We start from the raw sequence: 21102 nt of genomic DNA, 5'->3' as shown, positions 1-21102 counted from the left end.
TTAAATTAGTAAAGGCTCCGGCTTACCTCATGTTTTCACAAATCTTTGATGATGACTTTAGCAGGTTGCCTGCTTAAGTTTGTGCAGTTGCTGGAATCAAATATCCAGTCTTCAATTTAATGGTTTTAAAGCTGTGTTGGAATAGGCGTTGATTCGTGGTATATAAATTAGCTTCCTCCGTTGATAGCATTAATGCAGTTGGAAGACTGTATTTTCTCCTCTGTTGTTGCTAAAATCCATTTGCATGTCCAGCAAGAAAATGGCGTTCAGTGCTAGCCATACATTTTTCTTTTTGAATTATTCTATGTAAAAAAGAGGGAAGGAAAAAAAAACAAGATTAAGAGACACCTTAATATGAAAATAAGTACTGTACTGTTCATTATAAAGCGGAGCATGCAGTGAACCTCTATGTAATTCCTAAGAATGGTTTCTATGATGTTGTGTTTAATTTAATTCAATCTTAAATTTCAAAGTTACTCTTTTCTACATAAGTTTGACAGGTCCATGCGTGAATAAATGATACTGCTGCATTAATCCGGGTGCTGCTTCAGAGACCACAGGCTTCTGAAAAGGTTCAGTCTGTCACCGAGGACAATAAATAATCAAAAAAGGGAGACGGCATACATTAGCCAAATGTTAGGATGTCTGAATGCATTGTCCTGCACTTTTGTGTTTGAATATAAATGTCACTTAAAGGTCAAGTCATCATTTCTCTATTTTTTACCTAACAAGTATCACAGATTTGCCTCAGGGCTTTATAAAAAACCATCATTTCTTTTTTCTCTATTCTTATTATTAAAGCAGCAATACAATGGAATCTTTTACAGGTCTTACCCCAGGCTGTTTAAATCTTTTGAAGTGCGAATTTTGAGCAAATAGGAAGAGTTGTTCTATTGTGAGGCAAGTCATTTGCCTTGCTCTGTGGGGGTTTCGATGCTTTCAGCAACGTTGATTTCTGGCAACAAAATACACTTTTTTTAATTAATGACACGAAGAACACATAATGAAAATCATCAAACACCAATTACAAGAACAGGATTAACCAATAAACAGTCTGATTTAAATGTTTTGGTTTTGTTTAGCTTGTATATTTTGATTTTTAGATTGTTCCAATGAAAAGGAAGACCGTACTAAATTTGCCTGAATTATTAAGAAGCTGATCAAAATGTTCAATATCCTAACATCTTTAAAACTTGCAGTGTGAGCAATAAAGCTTGCCGAGTGTCGCACCATGTGTCATGTAGGCGGCTAAGGTTTTTTTGAATCAGCCAAAAAACAAAAAAGGCAGTTATTTCACCAATTTGTCCTTGTGTCCCTGAAGCTGCTCATGGCACATAGTCTGACACCCGTTTTGTCTACTAAGCCAAGCAAGATTGTGGCCTTGCCACAATCGTTTTTGTACCGCCAACACATACACGTCTTCTGCGAGATAACCTCCACACTCTTGGACAGAACCAGTCGCCCCTCGGGCTCAGCTGGTAGTTGAGGGCCACTTGGCGTGGTACACCCTGGGGGCAGAGCTCACAGCAGAGCACCTGGCCTCGCGGTGTCACAGCCAGCAGTTAGAAGTCATTCCTGCCGTCCTGCGGTACAACATCAACAGGGTCTGTGGTGAGTGCTGGCTGCTTCATATAGTAAAAGGGACCATGTCTTAGCTCTGACTGAAATGCAGGTAAGAAAAACAAGGGGGCAGGTTTCAAAAACACGCAGGAACACAAAAAAGGTGCAGTGCAACAAAAACAAGACAGCATTAAGGATGGATAAGCAGGGAAAGCAGCATATAGGGCATAACAGTTCATAAACCCAACAAAATAATTATTTACAGTAAATAGTTAAATGATCTGAACATTTGACTGAGTGAATCAAGACTAACCAAACAGGTTTAAGGGTGTGAGCTTGAGTATGAGAGCTGTTGTATTTCAGTTATTATAGTCAACAAAGTTAGCAGTGTGGTTATTAAAAACCCAACTTGTACTTTGCTGATTCACAGTCAAAATTATCTTTAGCTTAAAAGGTGGGGTAGGTAATTTTGGAGAAACCAGCTCGAGTAAGCTAGAATTAGAAAATACACAGCCGGAACAAATCTGCCACTTCCTTACAGAGCCCCTCCTCCAACACACACGAACGCGCACATGACCAATGAGGGCACGAGATAAGTTTGTGCACAGATGGAAGGCTGACAGGCAGGTAGGCCATCCAGTTATTTTAGCCGGCCCGGCTCAAATGATTGGTCGTGCTGTTTACAGCACTACGGGTTCCACAGATGAAATTTTTTAATGGATTTATTGTCAACGCACTTAAGATATTCATTGCTATCGGGATGTTAAGAGCATTCCATGGAATATAACAAAAAGTGTATCTCGAGCCGGTTTCTCAAACTTACCTACCCCACCTTTAAGTCTCTAGTCTATTAAATATTACTTAAGTAATTTAAAATATTTGTTGACACATTTCACCTATAAAAAAATAATGCACCTAATGCCATTTGAAAAAAGCCATATTACATTTACTTTAAAATAAGGAGTAATTGCTCGGCCCTAGAATTGTCTGCCAGTTTAAAGTAAGTTAAACAGAGGACTGAAGGGCAAAAGGGAATCACTCAGCATCACAATAATTGGCAAGCAGTTAAGGAAAATATATGCATATATATCATCAAAATACATTCACTTAAATTCCGTATAACCACAGACTATAAATGACCAGAGGTCATTTATAAAAAAAAATGCTAAATGTCTGATAATAAACTGTGAGCTGACCATGTATTCATGGCAGTGCACTAAACCTACACAACACATCTATTACAGCAAGACATCTCCAACGTTACGGCAGCTTACATCCATGCATGTTATGTCCATACAAATCTATCTTTAAACTGAGTGTACTACAGATAAAACTCAATACTGACGTGCTCTGACACCACGATATGTATTTTTCTTTTAAAGTGAGGAATTGCTTTGGAACTTTGGTGGAAAACAAAGCCCTCCAAACTCATGTTTTATTTCACCACATTTCCACTGCATGGCTCTACTAAACCAGACTTTTTTAAAACTCTTTTCTGGGTATTCCATTAGGAAAAAGTGGTGGATAGTAAAATAAATAGTCAAGCTACTTAAAAATCAATATTAGTCTTATATTTACTTGACCCTGATATTCAAAGGCAGCAGCCTGCAAAACTACATTGCAGTGGTTTTTTTGTTAGGTTGAAAAATAAAGGCTTTATCACATTGCATTGAAAATGATGTCAAGACCATTTCACATGGTGTCGCTATGACAATCAGCTGACAATCCCGTCTGTGCTGAAGGGGTTTTATCCATATTGGAAAGAAAAAAAGAGAAAGACCTGCTACCAAAAGAGAGTTGAATAGAACTTAACTGTGCATTTGATATGGGGCATTTGTTTTGGATTATTTGTGGTGCTATCTCGTTTGCTAACTGAAGGAAAGGCCTCCAGTTGAGCGAGTAAACCGTCGTCCATAGCCTTGGGGAGCACGCCAGATCTCAAAATGAGTTCACTGGAGCACTTACCTGGTCTTTGCTGCCACTGTGAATGGCCCCAGGCTTCTTCTTTTTCTTGAGAGGGCTGGGAGAGGTGTCCGAGGGAGAGTGTCCATTGGAGGAATGTGTGGGACTGGACACCTTTCTCTTCTGTGGTGCCACGAGCCGTTCTGCTGACCCTGGTGGGTCAGGGACTGGAAGAAGAAAGACATCAAATCATCACACAATGGGAAAAAGACTTGTTCTGTTCACTGCACATTACAGAAACTTAAGAAGATTAAAACACAGGTGCCATGACAGTTATTAAGCTACTCTTAGAAGAAGTCAAGATGGGGGAAAACATAATTAACAGAAATATATCCTTCCCAGCATCCCCCAATCTTAGAGTTTAGCACGGAAATACACATTTTATTTCAGCTGAGATATTAAATGGTCAGATGCTTAGCGTTTACAACAACATGGTAAATAAATATCTACTGCTGACAGAAGTCTCACTGATCCCATTATTACTAAGGATGCCTCTTGTACATATTATATGACCACATTATAGTAACAAATAGTTCAAGGGCTCCCACTGAACTAACAAAACCCTGCGTTGATACTTGACTAAACAGGCAGGCAGCCAGGCATGATGGATTATCTTTGCAATCTAGGAGACCGAAGATGCATTACACAGCTCTCATAACTTAGTTAATAACCTCTACATTATCGAGGAACTAAAATGCCTAAGATGGTTGACACTTAATGAGAGGTGCTCGGCCTTTGGAGACTTACCTTTGGATCGTACGGATGCATCCATCCCCTCTACCACATCAGACTCTGTCTTTATCTCCTCCTCAGCCAGACTGCTGAGCAGCACACAAGAGCACACAGAAATAGAGAAAGAGAGGCAAACACAAAGTCAGAAAGGGTGATCAGAAGCCACAGCAGCATAACAGTAAACAAGTGGAAAACCACCTAAGGCACCCAGGTCCCAAAGGATCTGTCAATAGGGACTACTCCAGGTTACCATTGTTATTCATTTTGATTTCACTTAATTTAAGCACATCTCTGACATTGTGCTTCCAAGTTCAAATTATTTCTACATCAGTGAAAAACGAGTCCAAATCATTTTTGACACTGCAAGAAATTGTAACAATTGCCATGGCAACGCTCCTCCGTGAATTAATATTCACAACAACACATACGACCCTACGCCCTTCAGCAGCTATAGAATGTAGCCAAATTAGGTCCTGATCTTTGCGGTACTATTTTGATAACAAATGGTCAAAAGAAAACGAGTAAGGAAAGTCAGAGAGTAGGTCCTTACTAATGGATGGACAGTGTCTCATGATAATAAAAGTATATGTTTCCGCTACCCCTCGAGCCCCTTCAGTAACAACAGGGTGACCCAGGAGAATTTTGGCCCATTCTTGGCAACAGATAGCAAGAGGTTCGCTTCACAAGCTTCAAGAGAAGTATATCTAAAAAAGGTTGGCCTAAAGCTTCACCAAATGTTTATTTAATAGCAGCTTTCTTAGACAAATTCATGAATGCATCACTGCAATCTGTGAATTCTTAAATTTGGACCCATGCATTTTCCAAACATACTTGTAGTTACACACATGTACACTAAGCATTTTGTATGGTTTCTTTTCAAATCAGCTTTCTATCCTGCTGTGTTTACAAAGCTTGTGTAATCAGGGTATTATTATTATTAATTAAATCTCAAGTTATGAATCAATCGAAAAGAGAAGAATATAATTGCACACATGCACATAAAGTACAGGAAAACCTGATTTCCGAGGTCTAATGTCCTGCTCTCATCTCTTTTCCTCCAAGGACAGAGTCAAAGGGGGTGAAAATAAAGGGGTTCTGGTGATAAATGCAAGTCTTTGAGTATTTGGCTCCTCCTTTGTCAGAGCAACAGAGGGCCCTGTTCCAAGGATGTCGCCTTTATTCTCAAGCTCCATGAAGAAAACCCTCCCAAAGACCCCTGACAGGTCACACACTTGACCAGTTCATAGCTTGCTTGCAGCTCTGGTTTCCAGCTAGGATGACGGGTTTACAGGCTACGACTCAAAGGTCAACCACAATTGTGGGATAAGCCTCTTTTTTTTTTCTTCTGAAAGTGAAGGAATGCTGTTCAAGTCCCCTCCTCCATTCTTAAAGAGACATTCCTCACAAAGTTGATCAAATGTCAGTTCTCTGAGAGGCATAAGGAGGTTACTACACATATCTAAAAGGTTTAACGACTCAGGGAGAGATTAGATCGGATAACATCAGCTATCACATCAACAGCCATTTAAACACTAAGTCATCCTTAATGTTTGCTTCACGACTCAGGTTTAAAAATGATTAAAACCTCCTCTTTCTGCTAGTCAAAATCCCAGATAATGTAAACGATTGTGTAAACAATTCACAATCATCAAGGCTATTCTAAAAGCATCCATTGTTCTCTCAGTATGCTTATCACAGAGAGCTTATCAAAGTGAAACTCAAGAAAATAAATGCATCATAACCTGCTTCGCCTGAAAAGAGCAGAGTTTCTTTTGAAATATGGCATATGGGTATCTTGTTTCAGCCTGCCAACAGCCACGCACACACACACACACACACTCACCCCCACACACACACACTGAGAAACCCCAAACCCTCCGGGGCCTTCCTGTTCCGGACTGAGTGAACAAACGAGGCCCACATGAAAATAAGACAACGTTAGCCAAGCCGCTCTGCTACGTGTATCTCAGCCCTGAAAAGAGAGACACTCGCCTTCAGCGTGGAGAGCTGCTGCACAAAGTGCCACAGCCCTATCATGTTGACACACTTAATAACAAGCTATGCTGCTACTACCAGGAAGACAGAATGACCCACAGTGAAAAAGTATGCTGATCCAAAAGACATTTTCAGATTAGGAGCTATGATCCATCACACAAGGCAAATAAATCCTCAGCAGATTCTGGGGTGTATTCCAGGGAGACGCGGGGTTCAGGAAAACACACAGTATTCCCCTCTGCAAGCAGTACCTGATGGACAAAAAGGAAATAACACTGACTCAATGCCTTTTCAGATTCCACTCCTGTGAGAGACGAGCAGGGTTCTCTCGTCACAAAAAAATGGAGGCCACAGCTTGCTCCCCTCCCCCCTCTCCCCCATCCCCCACTCCGAGACTCAGGCACTGGCACATCCATGCAGGAGGACCAGAGAGATCTGTGGAGATTACAGTCCAACATTTCAAAAAACACGGCTGTGTCAAGACCAACCTTCACTGACGACCACACAGATAAGGAGGAACACAGAGAGGGAGACACGGGAAAATCCAGCAAAATGTGAGGCACTCATCTCCCTTTTTTTCCCCTTCGATCATGGCTTGCCTCCTTGCCTGAATACTGCTGTCATAGAATAATTAGATTTCATTCTGAAGAAAGAGGGACCATCACTGTGAAGCCACACTGCGATGCTGGCAGAGCTTTTCTCTATACTTAAAGAATGTGCAGTACTTACACATCAACAGACACATATCTGAACAAATGGCCTCTCTTTATGGCGGTCCAGGAAAGCTGCTCGATGCAAACATCATTACTGCACTCTTTGCTCTGGAACTGCCACTGAAAACACTTGGGATTAATACCAGTGACTACAAAACATCCAACTCCCTGTGCTACCCTCAAAAACCCAAGAGAGGTTATTAGGATCTTCAAATGACAAGAGAGATTCAGCTTTCACAAGACCAACAACCGCATGCAGAAAAATGAAGAAATGCATAGTTTAGCTTTCTCTCCTGAAATCAACACACACATAATTAAAACAAAAGGAATGAGATCCTTTTAAAAATGTAATACAATTATTTTAACCACATAACCTGTTTTAGCATGACTCCTTCACAATGTTAAACAATAATAGGCACACAACATCGTGTATTAAAGAAAAAAATTGACCTGGATTTATATTAGGCTGTACAGGGTGAATCAAAGATGGCTGTGGAATTTTCCAGAAGGCCCTTGCTCTCCCTGCTGCTCTCCCTCTGATTGTCAATCTTTAACCTCGACTGCAGCTGCAATTGGCTGGAGGGCCAACAGGGTGGAACATTATTGGTCGGCTGCGCTGTGCCACACGGATCACAGTGTGCAGGCTCCCCTCTTCCTCTTAAAAAGCATTTTTGCTGCAATGCAGAGATTTCCCCCTGCATAAGACGTTTTGTATTCCTTGCATTTTAGTTTGCCCTTCGTGGTTATGAGAGAATAAAACGGAGGGGATTTGAAAGAATGACATTTCTTTGGAGATTGTATTTGTGGTTGTCATGCAGGACTCTGCAATTCAACCTCTTCCGTCCTGTTTAGCTGCCTCGTTGACTCAGAAGGAGGCCCACCCAATCTGTCCAAACAACACGACGTTACGCATTGCCGACATTTCCAACTATCGGTGTAGCTTTTATACAAACAGGCTTAATCAAGCACTATGGAGTAACAGTAAGAAGTAAATGCAATCTATGGGAGGGACTCATTTCTATGTAATAGTGGAAGTTAACTTCTGGGTTTACAGAGAAAGCGAGCAGAGATTGTCTTGTTACTATTTTCTATGTGTCATGTAGTAGATGAAACACATCTTGTGTCATGCCACAAGAGAAAGAAAACGTCCTTTGTTTCCCCCCACGCAGTAGAGATTGCTAAATTGGTGATCCATTATGTAACACAATGTACAGTCTGTGCTCTGAAAAATCCGGGGCAACACGCAGTGACAGGTTTACTCATGCACCTTGTCTTTGTGTATATTTCATTAAAATATCTATAAAGACAAGCGTCTTTCTTTATATCTGTTATATCACATTAGTTGTTTATGTGAAGCAGAAAGAACACAGAGAACCAAGAGGGAAAAATATTGCAACACATACACAAACAGACACATACACACACGTCAGTAAAAACCTGTTTAGTCTCGTGTTGTTTCCCTGTCCCTGCTGTCTGGTCTGTGAAGAGAGCACTAGAGGAGAGCCAAACACAAAATGGCCCCTGTCCTTCTGAGTATCAGAGAGTGGAGGAAGCAGTTTCACAATAGTGTTGTAGAGAGGACGAAGCCCAGGGCTGTAAACGCAGGGCCTGTAGCTTTAAAGAAGAAGAACCCTGAGTCCTAACATATTATTTCTTATAGATTCAACTGGAAGATCTCCCTTGGTCAAAAGGTTTGTTTCGTGCCGGCTCATAAGGAGAGTGGAAACTACATGCCCGGTACAATTTCCTTTAATGTGTACCAAGCCAATCAGTTTTCAGTTTCTTTTTTTCTTGTGTAATATCAAGACTAAAAACCAGTATTCAGATATGCTCTTCACTCTGTGTCTTCCTAACATCTGTTGCCCCCCACGTCTTTTCCCCGGCCTGGCATGACACACAAAAAACAGCACAGAGCCAATCCACTTACAAAGGGTACATAATACCCCCCCTTCTCACCCTCCACTGCCCATCCCCCATTCTTTCTCTGCCAGGCTACAACACAGACTGCCACAACAGAGAGGGAAATGTGGGTGCCATATTTAAATCTAACTCTCTTTTGCATTATAAAAAAGGAAAAGGATTTGCCATGGTCCACTCTGCCTCCTGTATGGCAGCCTGGTTGTCTGGGGCACCCATGTGACCCTGAGACACAGAGAGAGAGCAAGGGTGAGAGTCGTTACCCAACCCCCCACCCTCACCACAGTGGAGCACAGAGGCCTGCCGAGGCCTCCAATCCACCCCAGCTCCTCCTCCTGCTGCTGCTGCTGCTGCACCACACTAAACTGATTTTTAAGGTGTGCACATTCATCATGAGAAAGCAACAGTCACCACAACGACAAGAAGGAAGCCATGTTATTATCAGAGTTAAGATAAAAAAAGACAGAGCTTACCTCTGTGGATGCATGGCTGCCTGACACACTGTTATGTCAACACTTATAAAACATGGAGGACACTCTCAGCCCTCAGCCGGGGAAGGCTCCGTTCTTCAGGCAAGGCGATCAGGCCCCGGTGTTGTTAGCCAGATCCTGACTGGTCGCCTTCCTCACAGGCAGGATACAAGGCCGCTTCTGATTGGCCGAAATGTTTCCTGAGTAATTATCTTTGTTCAGTGCAGGCAGGGGCAGCACTGTGAGTGTGAGACAGGGGAAGAAAAAATAAGCATAGAACTAGGCCACAAAACCACAAAATAACATGATTAATATAAGTATTTTTGACATACAAACCCTGTGTGACACTGTTTTGAAGCTTCCAAGTGTAGACCCTGGTTGTAGTTGTCTTATTTGAAGGCTTTAGAAGTATGAATGGCAGCATGTAGACTGTGAAGAGCAGGACACCATGGCTTCTCTGCACAAGCCTCCATTTTTTTTATGTGGAGAGGCCTTTGTTTAAACTCCTCCCTCCCTCTTGGCTGTTAGAAGAGAAAAAGAGAGGCTGTTGCTCCTTACCTATTTTGAGATGCAGCCTGAAAAAAAAAGAATAAGAAAATAAGGCAGCTCAAATTAGAATTTGTACAGTGAAAACATGTTTATGATGATTTGTAAAGGACAGTGAAAAATTGTTATGTGAATAATATTTTTGAATGTCACACGTTACTGGTGTTACTGGAATAACTTAACGGCCTTTGTAATAACCTGATGAGTAAACAGTAAACATGAATTAAAGTAAAACATTTTAAAATATGTATCCCTTCCTCTATGAGAAGGAATGCTCACATTTCAATTATACACCATGGGGGCTTTGTATAAAGTGTGCTTAGGGTATTCCTCTTTAACGTCTGTGCTATAACAGTGATCATTAAAAATTAAACACAGCTGAATAATGCACCTATTTTTTTGTGTCCTTTGATATTCAGCAGCAGTGATAAAATACACAATTAGTTAAATAGGATGTAAATAAATCCTACATAATAACCCTGTCATACATGTTTCGCTGAAGCAATTGTTGACTCAATACTAGAATGACTATAGGTGTTTAAATTATACTGTTATATTGGACTGCATTATACTGAAAGGGTTTTTTCCTACACGCAGTTAAAAATCACGTCCGACTATAAGTGACCTATTCATAATTTCATAATTTACCAGCTATTACAGTGTAGTATTATCTTCTACTATTGTCTTCTCATCTCTCCGCAGATCTGAAATGTGGTTTACAAATAGGTTTATAAAATGCAATCGAGTACGACGAACCAGTTTGTGACCGAAAGTGAAAAAGATGTGCGCCCAACGTGGGGCTCGAACCCACGACCCTGAGATTAAGAGTCTCATGCTCTACCGACTGAGCTAGCCGGGCAGTGAGAGTGATTAGGAACACTACGCAATTTGTATTAAAACTGATCCTATAATTTATACTATTACAAATTATATGATATGACATGGCAATTACGTTATGTGAAGCTGTATCACATTTCAGCCAACTGGTTTAAAAGTAGAGGGTTAGCTTATGTTTAGCTATTCCGGTCCTGTCTCATACTGACCTCTAGCGGCAGAGAACCAAACGTGTTCAAAATGTGTCACCTGGATGCGTATTTGACATAACATTAGGCTGCAAATTATTAGCTAATAAAAAAAGCTATGGGGTTACATTTACAATGACATTAAAATGCCCAGGTAAAGCCACAAAATATATACGTCAGCAGTTACTTAAACCACAAAAAGACTGACTTTCGCTTGCGTGCATTATTAAAAGAAAGACCACCCTTACAGTTTCAAAGAAAACTTCGACTCACGGTTAATTAGCTAAGGTGACGACAGCTAAAATGCTTGCTAGCATTAGCCGTTCGCAGTAATGCTCGTGTATCAACAACGCCATGTTAACATTACTTACCTGACTGTTGGTTATCTCCGTCATTTCTCCATTAATCTCCGTTAATTCAGATGAAACCCGTATAAGTAACTAACAATCATATGACTAAATGACATGTTAATTAGTTAAACACGGGAGGTCTCCAAACACACACAATGGAAACTTCCGGTCTTTTTCTTTTTTTCTCCAAAATAAAATCTTGAGTTTTAAATTTGAGACCTCGGTTCGATCCCCAGTATCTCCTGCATCCAGAAAAATTGAAAACCTATTATCCGCAATGTGCATTTAACATTTCAAAGGTGCTTGCTATGCACATTAGACCCTTTCATATTTTTCCTATATTATATTATAGGATTAAATCATAATGATAATAAAAATAACTTGCAGCCAAAAGTGCTTTACAGAGCAAGATAAGAATAAAAACAATAGCCCATTTATTTCCGACCTTTTTGATATAGAAAGTTGCTGAATGAAGGTATTTAGTGGTTTTGCTACAATTCCTGTTATACTTAGTTAAAAAGTCAATAAGAAAACTATAACTTGTTCAGAAAAGACACTGCACGTCTGTAGCCTGTCTTTTAAAGTCCTTTTATTAATAAGTTGCCTTGATCTTACCTCATCGGATATTGATTAGTTTCTCCTGTTTTTTTAAATTATTATTATGTTATGCCCGGTTATGCCCCTAACTTTGGCAGTGCATCTGAATATTAGAATTGAGAGCTCTCTCTGTATTTTTTAAAGGAAATTAAATACCTCTCGTTTTAATCTGGCTTTCAATTACCTGGTTTACAGATTATATTTAGTTATGTATACAAGGGTACAATTATTGAGTTAAAGCTTCTGGTTCTTCGTAGCAAAATGAAAATGGAATAAAAAAGTACAATTATATATATAAATGTGAGTCCCTGAACGCACCACGGGCCTGGGTTCTCCTTCTACGTCAATGCTACTGGGCGGTTCATGAATGGGGTTCTGAAGTGGGAGGACCCGTCATCTGATTTTACCAGGCAGAGGGAAAGTGGGTGTTGTGCTGTAGTGTTTAGTTTGGTGCGATGCATCTTCATGACTGTTTTTAAAGCAGCGTTTCACTGTGTGTCCGGACTGCAGCGACCAGCAAACAGCCGTCCGTTGGGACCGTTGAGGCCGCCAACAGCAGCCGTGCAGCGGGAGGGGAAACTAGCGCAGCCTGAAGCACGGAGCCCGGAGCAGGGAGAGCCGCATCGGTGAGCCATGGGGTTCCGCAAGAAGAACAAGAGTCCCCCGGTGCTGAGCCACGAGTTTGTGATCCAGAATCACGCCGACATGGTGTCGTGTTTGGCCATGATTATCCTCCTCGGCCTGATGTTCGAGGTACTGTGTGCTTGGACAGGAGCTGTGGTTAGCAGAGTGATGTTAGCGGCTGCTGCTATCGTTAGCTGACATGACAGCAGCACTACAGAGGCAGGGGGGCGATAGTGTGTCTCTCTCCTTCCCTTCTCATGTGTCTCACTGATTGCCAAAGAAGATGGCGAGGAGGCCCACTGGCACAGCTAACAGGTCATTTTACCAGGCTAATGCATTGCCTCCGATGGAAATCAATACATGTATCTGGCCTTTGGCAACAACATGGCCAGGCTAAATATCTGCCTACATGCTACACATTTAACTACCAGCAATTTTGGATAGATTGGATAGATAAAGTACAGCTGAATTTAAATGGAACAATACTCTGACCTGTCCACACCCAAATAAATATTGTTTAAATTGATCAGATTTACTCATGGTCAATATTTACCTTTAAGATAATGCTGGGTTATAAAGCTTGGTATACATTATCAATACCATTACTGATGGTTAGAGGTATTTTAACAATGAAAGTGACTTTACAAAATACCTAATTTTGCTAGAGCCCCTGGATGTTCCCAGATCCCATTTATGGTTATCATTGAATTCAGGATGTTGCACTATCACGACAGTCCTTTACTAATCTAAATCTGTATGTGCATGAATTGATGATTATGTGCACATGTTGAAGAAAGTTATCACACCTAAGAGTAGTGTTCCCAAACAGGTAAGAGTTATTTCCCATGTTTATTTCAGTGTGAGTTAACTAACCAAAGGCTTGGATTTCTTTGTATGAAACATTTTCGTGATCCGAGAGAAACTCTTTAATCTGATCCTGTTTCTTTCTTTGTGTCCCAGGTCACAGCCAAGTTCGCCATCATGTTCATCACAGTCCAGTACAATGTAACACAAGTTCTTGGTGAGCTCAATTTAACAGTAATAGTACTCATTTCAGCTTTTTTAAGATCACTGAAATTGAACTGCATTTTCCTGCAAACATTTTCTGGAAAAATGCTCAGCTTGCTTAGGCATTAACTTTGTGTTTCTCTTTTGTTTCAGATGAGAAAAGTGATCCAGTGAACCTGTATCAGTACGGCCCTAAAGATGTGGCCACTGTATTTTTCTATTTGCTTATTGCAGTCATCCTTCATGCCTTGATACAAGAATATATTCTGGATGTGAGTGCATTAATATCCAAACTCCACAGCCATAATATTGGCTGACATTGTTTTTTATTGTTCGCACACAGCTACCTATTATTTAGATATTTTTACCTTTGAGTATTAACATGCCATGAGGGAAACAAACTGTGCCGAAGGATCACTCTGCCGCTATGTTCTCAGCCTGCACAATGTCAGATGTATTGGTCTAGTTTTTCATTTGAAACACATCAAATAACGCTCATGTGTTTGCTCTGTTCTGATCCATGACTAAGGCTTGTATAGATGTTTTTAAGTTATCACATCCAATACTTCTAGCTGCATGCGGAATAAACAATAATAACTGAAAAGATATTCATGAAAAGATGATTTATTTTATCTTTTGATGTCAGTTCCGAGTGGTTATCATTATTATTTGATTCCAAAAATAAAAACCTTTGGTGGACTTTCAACAAAGAGGAAATTCTTCTAAAGATAAGTCAAGGTTTTGCTTGCTGAAATATTCCTCTTCTTCATTGATGTTAATTATATCCATTTTGAAGCACGACAGCTGTAACTCTTTAACAGGCAGTTCTATAAGCTTAAACCCTTTTTCCTCACAAGTCAATTGTGGAATGTAATGTACCAATATCTTTGTTTTGAAATGAGATATGACTAACTAAAGGAGTGACGCACACTTCAAAGTTAGAAAAGGAAGAATCAAATATCCCCAACGTGATTAATCTATGCGTTCACCTTGTGTAATATGTTGTTCATTTTCATTTTCAGAAAATGAACAGGAGGTTGCATTTGTCAAAAACCAAACACAGCAAGTTCAACGAGTCTGGACAGTTGGCTGCGTTCTACCTGTTCTCCTTCATCTGGGGCTGCAGCATCCTAACAGCGGTACGGCGGTCAGGAGTCAAAGAAACACTCTGTCCCAGCATGCATTAGGCTGTATCTGATGTCCTGTCTCTTCTCCCACAGGAGGACTTTGCAACAAATCCTACATTCTTATGGGAGGGGTACCCACACACTCACATGGTGTAAGTACAAACTGACACATTATCCAATTATAAAGGAGTTCTACTGAGGAAGTTTTTCCATTTAGAAGTATTTTGAGCCCTTATTTTTAAATAAATTATACACTTGTATTGTTTCATTTGTTTTGAATTAGATGGTAATGGGATTGATCTAAAAAAAAAAAAACACTTCCTGTTTTTTCTTCTAACTTTCATATCACATTCTGAAAGTCATAGATGTTGTTTGATATGCCATTTGTTGCACCTCTCGCTGTATTTTAATAGAAGTTACAGAACATTGCACCATGCACAGCATTATCTATTATTCATTAATATGATATGAACTTCTGTCCAAGACGAAATAACACCCAGACTCTCTCCTCTGAACAACCTGTCCTCTGTCTAGTTTTCAGGTCAAGTTCTTCTACATTTGCCAAATTGCCTATTGGCTCCATGCACTTCCTGAACTATACTTTCAAAAAGTACGGAAGGTAAGACTTTTTTAAGAAAAGGTTTTACTTGAAAGCAACTTATTTATTCACATCAGCAGTCTTGTTTTTGCGGTGTAGCCTTTTTACAGATGAATTGGTGAAGACACTTTGTGTAATGGCTCTGCAGTGTGTTAAATGCAGTTGTTTATACCTCAGTCAGTTGTCCGCTCTAACCTCCGCTAATCCCTGCTGGCGTTTTCATGTGCCTCCATGAAGAATCAGCTGACAACTCTGCAGATGTGCAGTTTTTAAGAGCCAGGAATACCTTAAAAAAACAACACTTTTGTTGCAGAACCTATACTCAAGCTGTAAATGTATTTTTGTTTGAATAAGCATGCAGAAGCTGGCAAAGAAGCTTTTTCTACTCCATTGTTGTTGTTAGGGATTGTATGTGTGTATGGACATCATTTTAGAGCCAAGTAAATGTTAAGGCATAAATTGCATAGAAGATGTATCATATAGTGTAAAAACAGGGGTGTTAATTAGCCTTTTTGATTGTAGCAGTGTTTGAAGAAAATCATTGTTCCTTAAGATCAATCGCTAAACATTAAATAAAACTATTAAATGCAATATTTTGTGATCCTTTAAACCAAGCTGTGCTCTTTGAGGTTACTGATGCTGCTGCTGTTACTAACTTCTGTTTCTCCTTTGTTTTGTTTCCATAGGAGGACATCCCCCGCCAGCTCTATTACATCTGCCTTTACGTTGTCCACATCACTGGTGCCTACGTCTTAAAGTGAGTGGAATAATTAAATGTTCGCATGGCTTCCACTGAGAATTAAATAAGGAAGCATATCCTAGTTATATCCCGCATACATATTTGAAACCAGTGTGTGATAAAACTTTGTTAATGTTTGCTATTGCAGGAAAGTGTATAAAAAGATTGTTAGTTTTTTTTCTTCTCAAAAGTTAGACTCAGGGGTTGCTCAGTATTAGACTTCTTTATTGTTTTCACACAACAACATGGACATAATCTTTAAACGTAAAGCCAGGTCAGCTGACTCTATATGGGAAATTAAACCATGTGGTGTCGCACTGTGTTTTCAGCCGTATCTGTAAGAAGAGTATGTTTAAAGTTTAGTATCTATATCTGATAATGTTCAGTGTTGTCTTCTCTCTTTGTTCATGCGCTGAGGTCTTAGTTGATTCTGTGTCTTCATCCCTCTCTCCTCTTCCCCTGTGTTAGCCTCCACAGACTGGGCCTGGTGTTGCTGGTCCCTCACTACCTGGTGGAGCTCCTGTTCCACGCTTCACGCCTCTTCTACTTCAGTGATGAGAACAAGCAGAAGGGGTACTGCTTTCATTCATCTTACAATCAAGCTGTCATTTTTCGAAATTAGCAAATTCCACCTTACTGATTTCAACAACCTCTTGTCTTTTTTTCTTCTCAGTTTCACCCTGTGGGCGCTACTCTTTGTGATTGCCCGCCTCCTCACCCTCACTCTTTCAGTTCTGACGTTTGGCTTTGGGCTGCCCCGTACAGAAAACCAGGGCTTTTCTCTAGCAGAAGGAAACTTCAATGTGCTCACCATAAGGCAAGTGCAGATGACAGGAAGACGTTTTAATATGTCGTACCTAGCAAACTAAAACATTTTGTTTCTGTTCACAATAACTTTTGTAGTTCTTAAAATGCATCTTACCCTCCCACCAGGATGACTTGTCTGGCTGCTATCTGCCTGACACAGGCTTGGATGATGTGGAAATTCATCAACTTCCAGTTGAAAAAGTGGAGGGAGCACAGCCAGAACCAGGCGTCAAAGAAGAAGGCAGTTAGCCCAAAGAGCAAGCCTCAAAAAAGGGAGCCTACAAGGGGTGAGTATTCACAAACGTAAGCATCCTTTCAGTAAACCAAATAAGTCAAATGCAATACTCTGTTTTTTGTCTCGTTTCAGATTGTTTCTTTAATATTTTCATTGTTGAACATATACATCTGAAATGGCTTTCATCAGGACTGATTCTAGTCCCTTGTCTTGTCAGGAGGTGCTGCCAATGGAGTTTTGAAGTCTGAGGATAAAACGTCGCCACGGGCAAGAAAAGCCAAAGCTTCATAGAGCTGGAAGAATTGGAGAAAAAAGACAAACTGAGTGAGGGAGATCTGACAATATGAAATGATGTCTCTATACAACTTCTCATTTTGTCTACTTCTCTCCTAATCAAATGTGTAAGCGCACTAAGAAACCTTATCAAACAACTGTCCTTTTGGGGTTTGGAGAAGTTCAGTGTTACTGTCTGCTAGAAACGTTTATTATTAATGTGGGCTTTCTGCAGATGGGACATTGGCAGGACAGTGCTGGGTTTGATGCTTTAAGAGGAAAGATTTCGAAGTGTCCTTTTGTGTACAATTATGGTCGCTAGGTACTTTTAAGCTCTCCACTAAATTCACATTGAATCAGTTAAAGTCAAGTAACTCAAGAAGTTTAAAGACATTTTAACTTCAGGTCAACAAAGTGATAATGTAAGGATTTACAGTACGGGGTGTCATTCTCAAGTTTGGGCCTTATTCCGTTCAACTTAAAAAAACAGGCCACTAGCTCTAGTCCCAAAATAAATCCTTCATTTCTCTGTAAGACAGCACTCTGATATTCTGTTGTCAGGGAAATATGCTAAATAAGTTGCTCCAGCAGAATACTTGTGCTATTTAGGTATTTTGCATAGTTTCAGCTTGTACTTAACTCTCTGATCATTTACTGACATTATTTGACAGCTTCTGCCTTTGAAATCCAACATGTTACGAGGTGGAGGTACTGTATTTTCATTTGCTTTTATCACTAGCCTGGTAATCAGCTTCTCCCTGTTCCAGGGGTTCCTCCAGGTTTGGTGACTTACCAACAGGAAGCTGCAGTGTCATCTGTGGTGCTGTACTGTATGCATACAGTTCAATCTTTATAATGGCATGATTGGAAACTTGAGCAAGAAACCGAGGCTGTGATTCAGTCCTTTATATGGTAATGTCAATGCATGACAGTTTAAGGCTAAAGACTTTATGGCTAGTTCCTACCTGTGCTGTTGAGTTTGCATCTCTCTCACACACAAACACACACACACACACACACACACACACACACACACACAAGCATTCAGTGGCCTTTTAACAACTACTGCAAGAGGTCTTAGTCATTTATTTTTGCCATACACGACAAATAGTTATTATTTAATATGCTTTGACAAGCTATAACCAGCAGACACGGCGGTACATAGCAACTGTGTTTAGTTAATCCAAACAATACAATCTTTCTTCAAGTGTCCTTATACTGTCAGTAGTTTGTATCACTCGTTCCGCTTGTGTTGCGTTCTGTTTGCCTTCTTTGTTCGCTTTTTTATTCTCGGGTATCAGGGGACACGCTATCCACCACTTAAGTTTAAGTTACATCCCATGGTGCATTGGGAGGTGTGTTTGTAAGGGGATGTGTTTGTGTGCCTGTGCACTTACTCGTGTGTATGTGTGTACAGTATTGTTTTGCCTACTGTGTAGCCTATGTGATTTAACCGGGCGTGAAAGTGAATCATGATGATGATGATGATGACGGCGGTGAGGACAACCAGGTTTATTGCTTGTCTCGTAAAATAATTATTGCCTGTGTGCAGTGCATGAAATGTAACAATCCGTTGATTGACTCCTGCCCTGTGTTGTATTTCTCAATCATTTCCTTAAGTTCACTTTTGTTGGTCTCAGTCTCCAACACGCTTCTGTGTGTGAACCGCTGAGTTGTGGATTAGGGCTGCACATTATAGGGAAAATAGGTGATATGCGATGACGTTGAATATCGCGGTCACAATACTAACAATGAATAAACAGATACTAAGGTATACTGTAACACATTTCTTTTAAATTATTTAAATTAACAATATGAAAGAACATTTTATCAACATCAATAGAAACGCAAAAGGAACAAATAAAAAATACCTTTTTATTTTGTAATTTCTACTGATACTCTTTTAACTCACTCATAAATTCCCTTGCAGTCTTTTGCGAGAAAGTCTGACTTGCTATTAAAAAGAACCAATATATTGTGCAGCCCTATTGTGGATTGGTGTATTTCCTATAGGTTATGGGTTACTAAATGCTTATGTGTTTAATGTGTCTGCCCCTCAGATACCTTTTTCCTGTGTGAGAGAGACTCTGTGTTTGCCGTTTGCCAAATGCGGCATGTTCTGTCCGTCCGGCTTCACCTTTTCAATGATCCTGACATTGCTATGGAGCTCACATATTGTACTGTTGGACCTGAAGTCCTGCTCTACTGCTAAACCACTGTGCGTGTGAAACTCTGTGCAGCAAAGACTGTTTGGAGTCTTAGTCCAGAGCAGGGATGCGATTAAGATGCGATCCATTTTCGCGGGCTTTATCGATCGTCACCGGGACTTTGACAGTCTTTAAAGCCCTTTGTCTTGGTACGGCGGTGTCATAGGAGGAAAGGCGTAGCAGAGGACTTATGTACCAGCCTGTTATTAAACTGTCTCAGATGTAAAAGATAAAAAAACTGACTAAACCCTACACTGTACTAAAATATGTGTCAGATTTTTAAGCTATTTTTATAGAGGGGAAACTGTTGAAATTCACTGTTGTTCAGTACACACGTGTGAATATTTGTTTTGCATCCATATTGATATGAATTGTTTTTTATATAAGAATGAAGCTTGCTGAACTGTTAGCGTGGATATACGTTGTGGTATGACTGTAAACATTTATTTAGCCTACAGGTTTATTTAACTTCATGGCCTTATTAGAGCAAAGTGAACTCAATTGTATAACAGTGCTCAGTTAACAATATGCTGCAGGTGTACTCTGCAGATTTCACATGTATTATGATGGTGAAGTACACCACACACAGTTTAAATATATCATCAGCGGAGCAAATGGTCAGTTTGTTCGTTCCAGTTTGTTACAGGTATTTTTTAATGCTTGTGATAACAGGCCCGGATGTAGAATGGACATGTTGCAGAGTGAAAACATCTGTAAATGTGTCTTGCTCAACAGATGTCAGACTGTAGAACAATCAGCAGACATATAGGCTCTGAAACAGGAGCCGCTCTGCAGTTCATGCCCCCATGCCTGTATAATCTCACAGGAATGCACTTTTTTGCATATTATGCATTATGTCGGAGCACCATAACACTGCTCACTTTGGCTGTTTCTGCGTTTATTATCAATGAACTACAAATTACAGTTGCTCTATTTCTAATTGTTCATTTTGTAAAAACGATAAAAGGCTGCAACGAATTAACACTACGAGCAACCTCTAGGTGGCAACAATCTTTAACGCATTTGACCATGAGATCACTTAAGAAAAAAAAGGCCTGCACAGCAGAGACACCAATTTATTGTGTTTTATTGATTAATTATGCACCTTTATTTTAATTTCATGCTTGATTATTGATGTTGCGATATATTTCCTTTTCAAATATGTTGTCCCTGAACTACTCTGATGGTATATATTTATGCAACTTCTCGTGAGTTCTGATCATGTTTTTCTCTGTCACTATTTTTTTATTTCATGTTTGAATAAAGCTTTTATTCATTACACAAAACTGTTGAACATATTTGTTCACTACTAAGTGCTGCCCACATGTTGAGCACTTGAACTGTCCCCATGAAAATATCTTGTATTAAAAAATTACATGCGAAAAAAAATGTTTAAGTGCATAGTACACAATGAACACTGTAGATAATTATCCACTTCTGAGGTGAACCAGCACTAATAAGGTCATTGACAAAGCAGAGATGTGCATCAGATATTGTTTTTTGAGGCTTTCCTCTCACTTGTTCATTACACCTTTTCATGTATTTCACCTAATTATTTATTTGAGACAAAATGTTATTTATGCTGTCCGTTGGGGATGGTGTCAGGGGACATGAGAAAAC

At 39.9% G+C, this 21102-nt stretch overlaps 2 protein-coding genes and 1 non-coding gene across 4 annotated transcripts in view; 1 reads left to right on the top strand and 2 right to left on the bottom strand.

The window, feature by feature from the left end:
• LOC104951676 (protein kinase C-binding protein 1) overlaps positions 1-11399 on the bottom strand; it is a 24313-nt gene extending 12914 nt beyond the window's left edge. The window contains 6 exon segments of the mRNA XM_010778399.1: positions 1443-1661; positions 3526-3689; positions 4270-4340; positions 9353-9588; positions 9682-9924; positions 11289-11399. Coding sequence (XP_010776701.1) covers positions 1443-1661; positions 3526-3689; positions 4270-4340; positions 9353-9366 — 468 coding nt within the window. The 5' untranslated portion in view covers positions 9367-9588; positions 9682-9924; positions 11289-11399.
• Positions 10682-10754, bottom strand: trnak-cuu (transfer RNA lysine (anticodon CUU)). The gene has a single exon. It is a non-coding gene; the product is annotated as a tRNA-Lys (tRNA).
• Positions 11400-12225: 826 nt separating the features above from the next.
• LOC104951675 (translocating chain-associated membrane protein 1-like 1) lies at positions 12226-20857 on the top strand. 2 transcript variants are annotated; one of them, XM_010778398.1, is made up of 11 exons: positions 12226-12617; positions 13449-13509; positions 13650-13768; positions 14519-14635; positions 14717-14775; positions 15158-15233; positions 15908-15978; positions 16429-16533; positions 16634-16777; positions 16894-17054; positions 17220-20857. In XM_010778398.1, exons 1-11 carry the CDS (start codon positions 12498-12500, stop codon positions 17291-17293), a joined length of 1107 nt encoding a protein of 368 aa, XP_010776700.1. In that variant the 5' UTR covers positions 12226-12497; the 3' UTR covers positions 17294-20857. The 2 variants fall into 2 exon arrangements, with proteins under 2 accessions (XP_010776700.1, XP_010776699.1); XM_010778397.1 differs by having other exon boundaries at positions 15158-15242.
• The last annotated feature ends 245 nt before the right edge of the window (positions 20858-21102 follow it).

The sequence above is a fragment of the Notothenia coriiceps genome, unplaced genomic scaffold (genome assembly GCF_000735185.1).
Source record: "Notothenia coriiceps isolate Sejong01 unplaced genomic scaffold, NC01 NC01_scaffold00019001, whole genome shotgun sequence".
Taxonomy (NCBI): Eukaryota; Metazoa; Chordata; class Actinopteri; order Perciformes; family Nototheniidae; genus Notothenia; species Notothenia coriiceps.
Note: the sequence above shows the minus strand (reverse complement) of the source record. Positions and strands in the feature narration are given on the sequence as shown.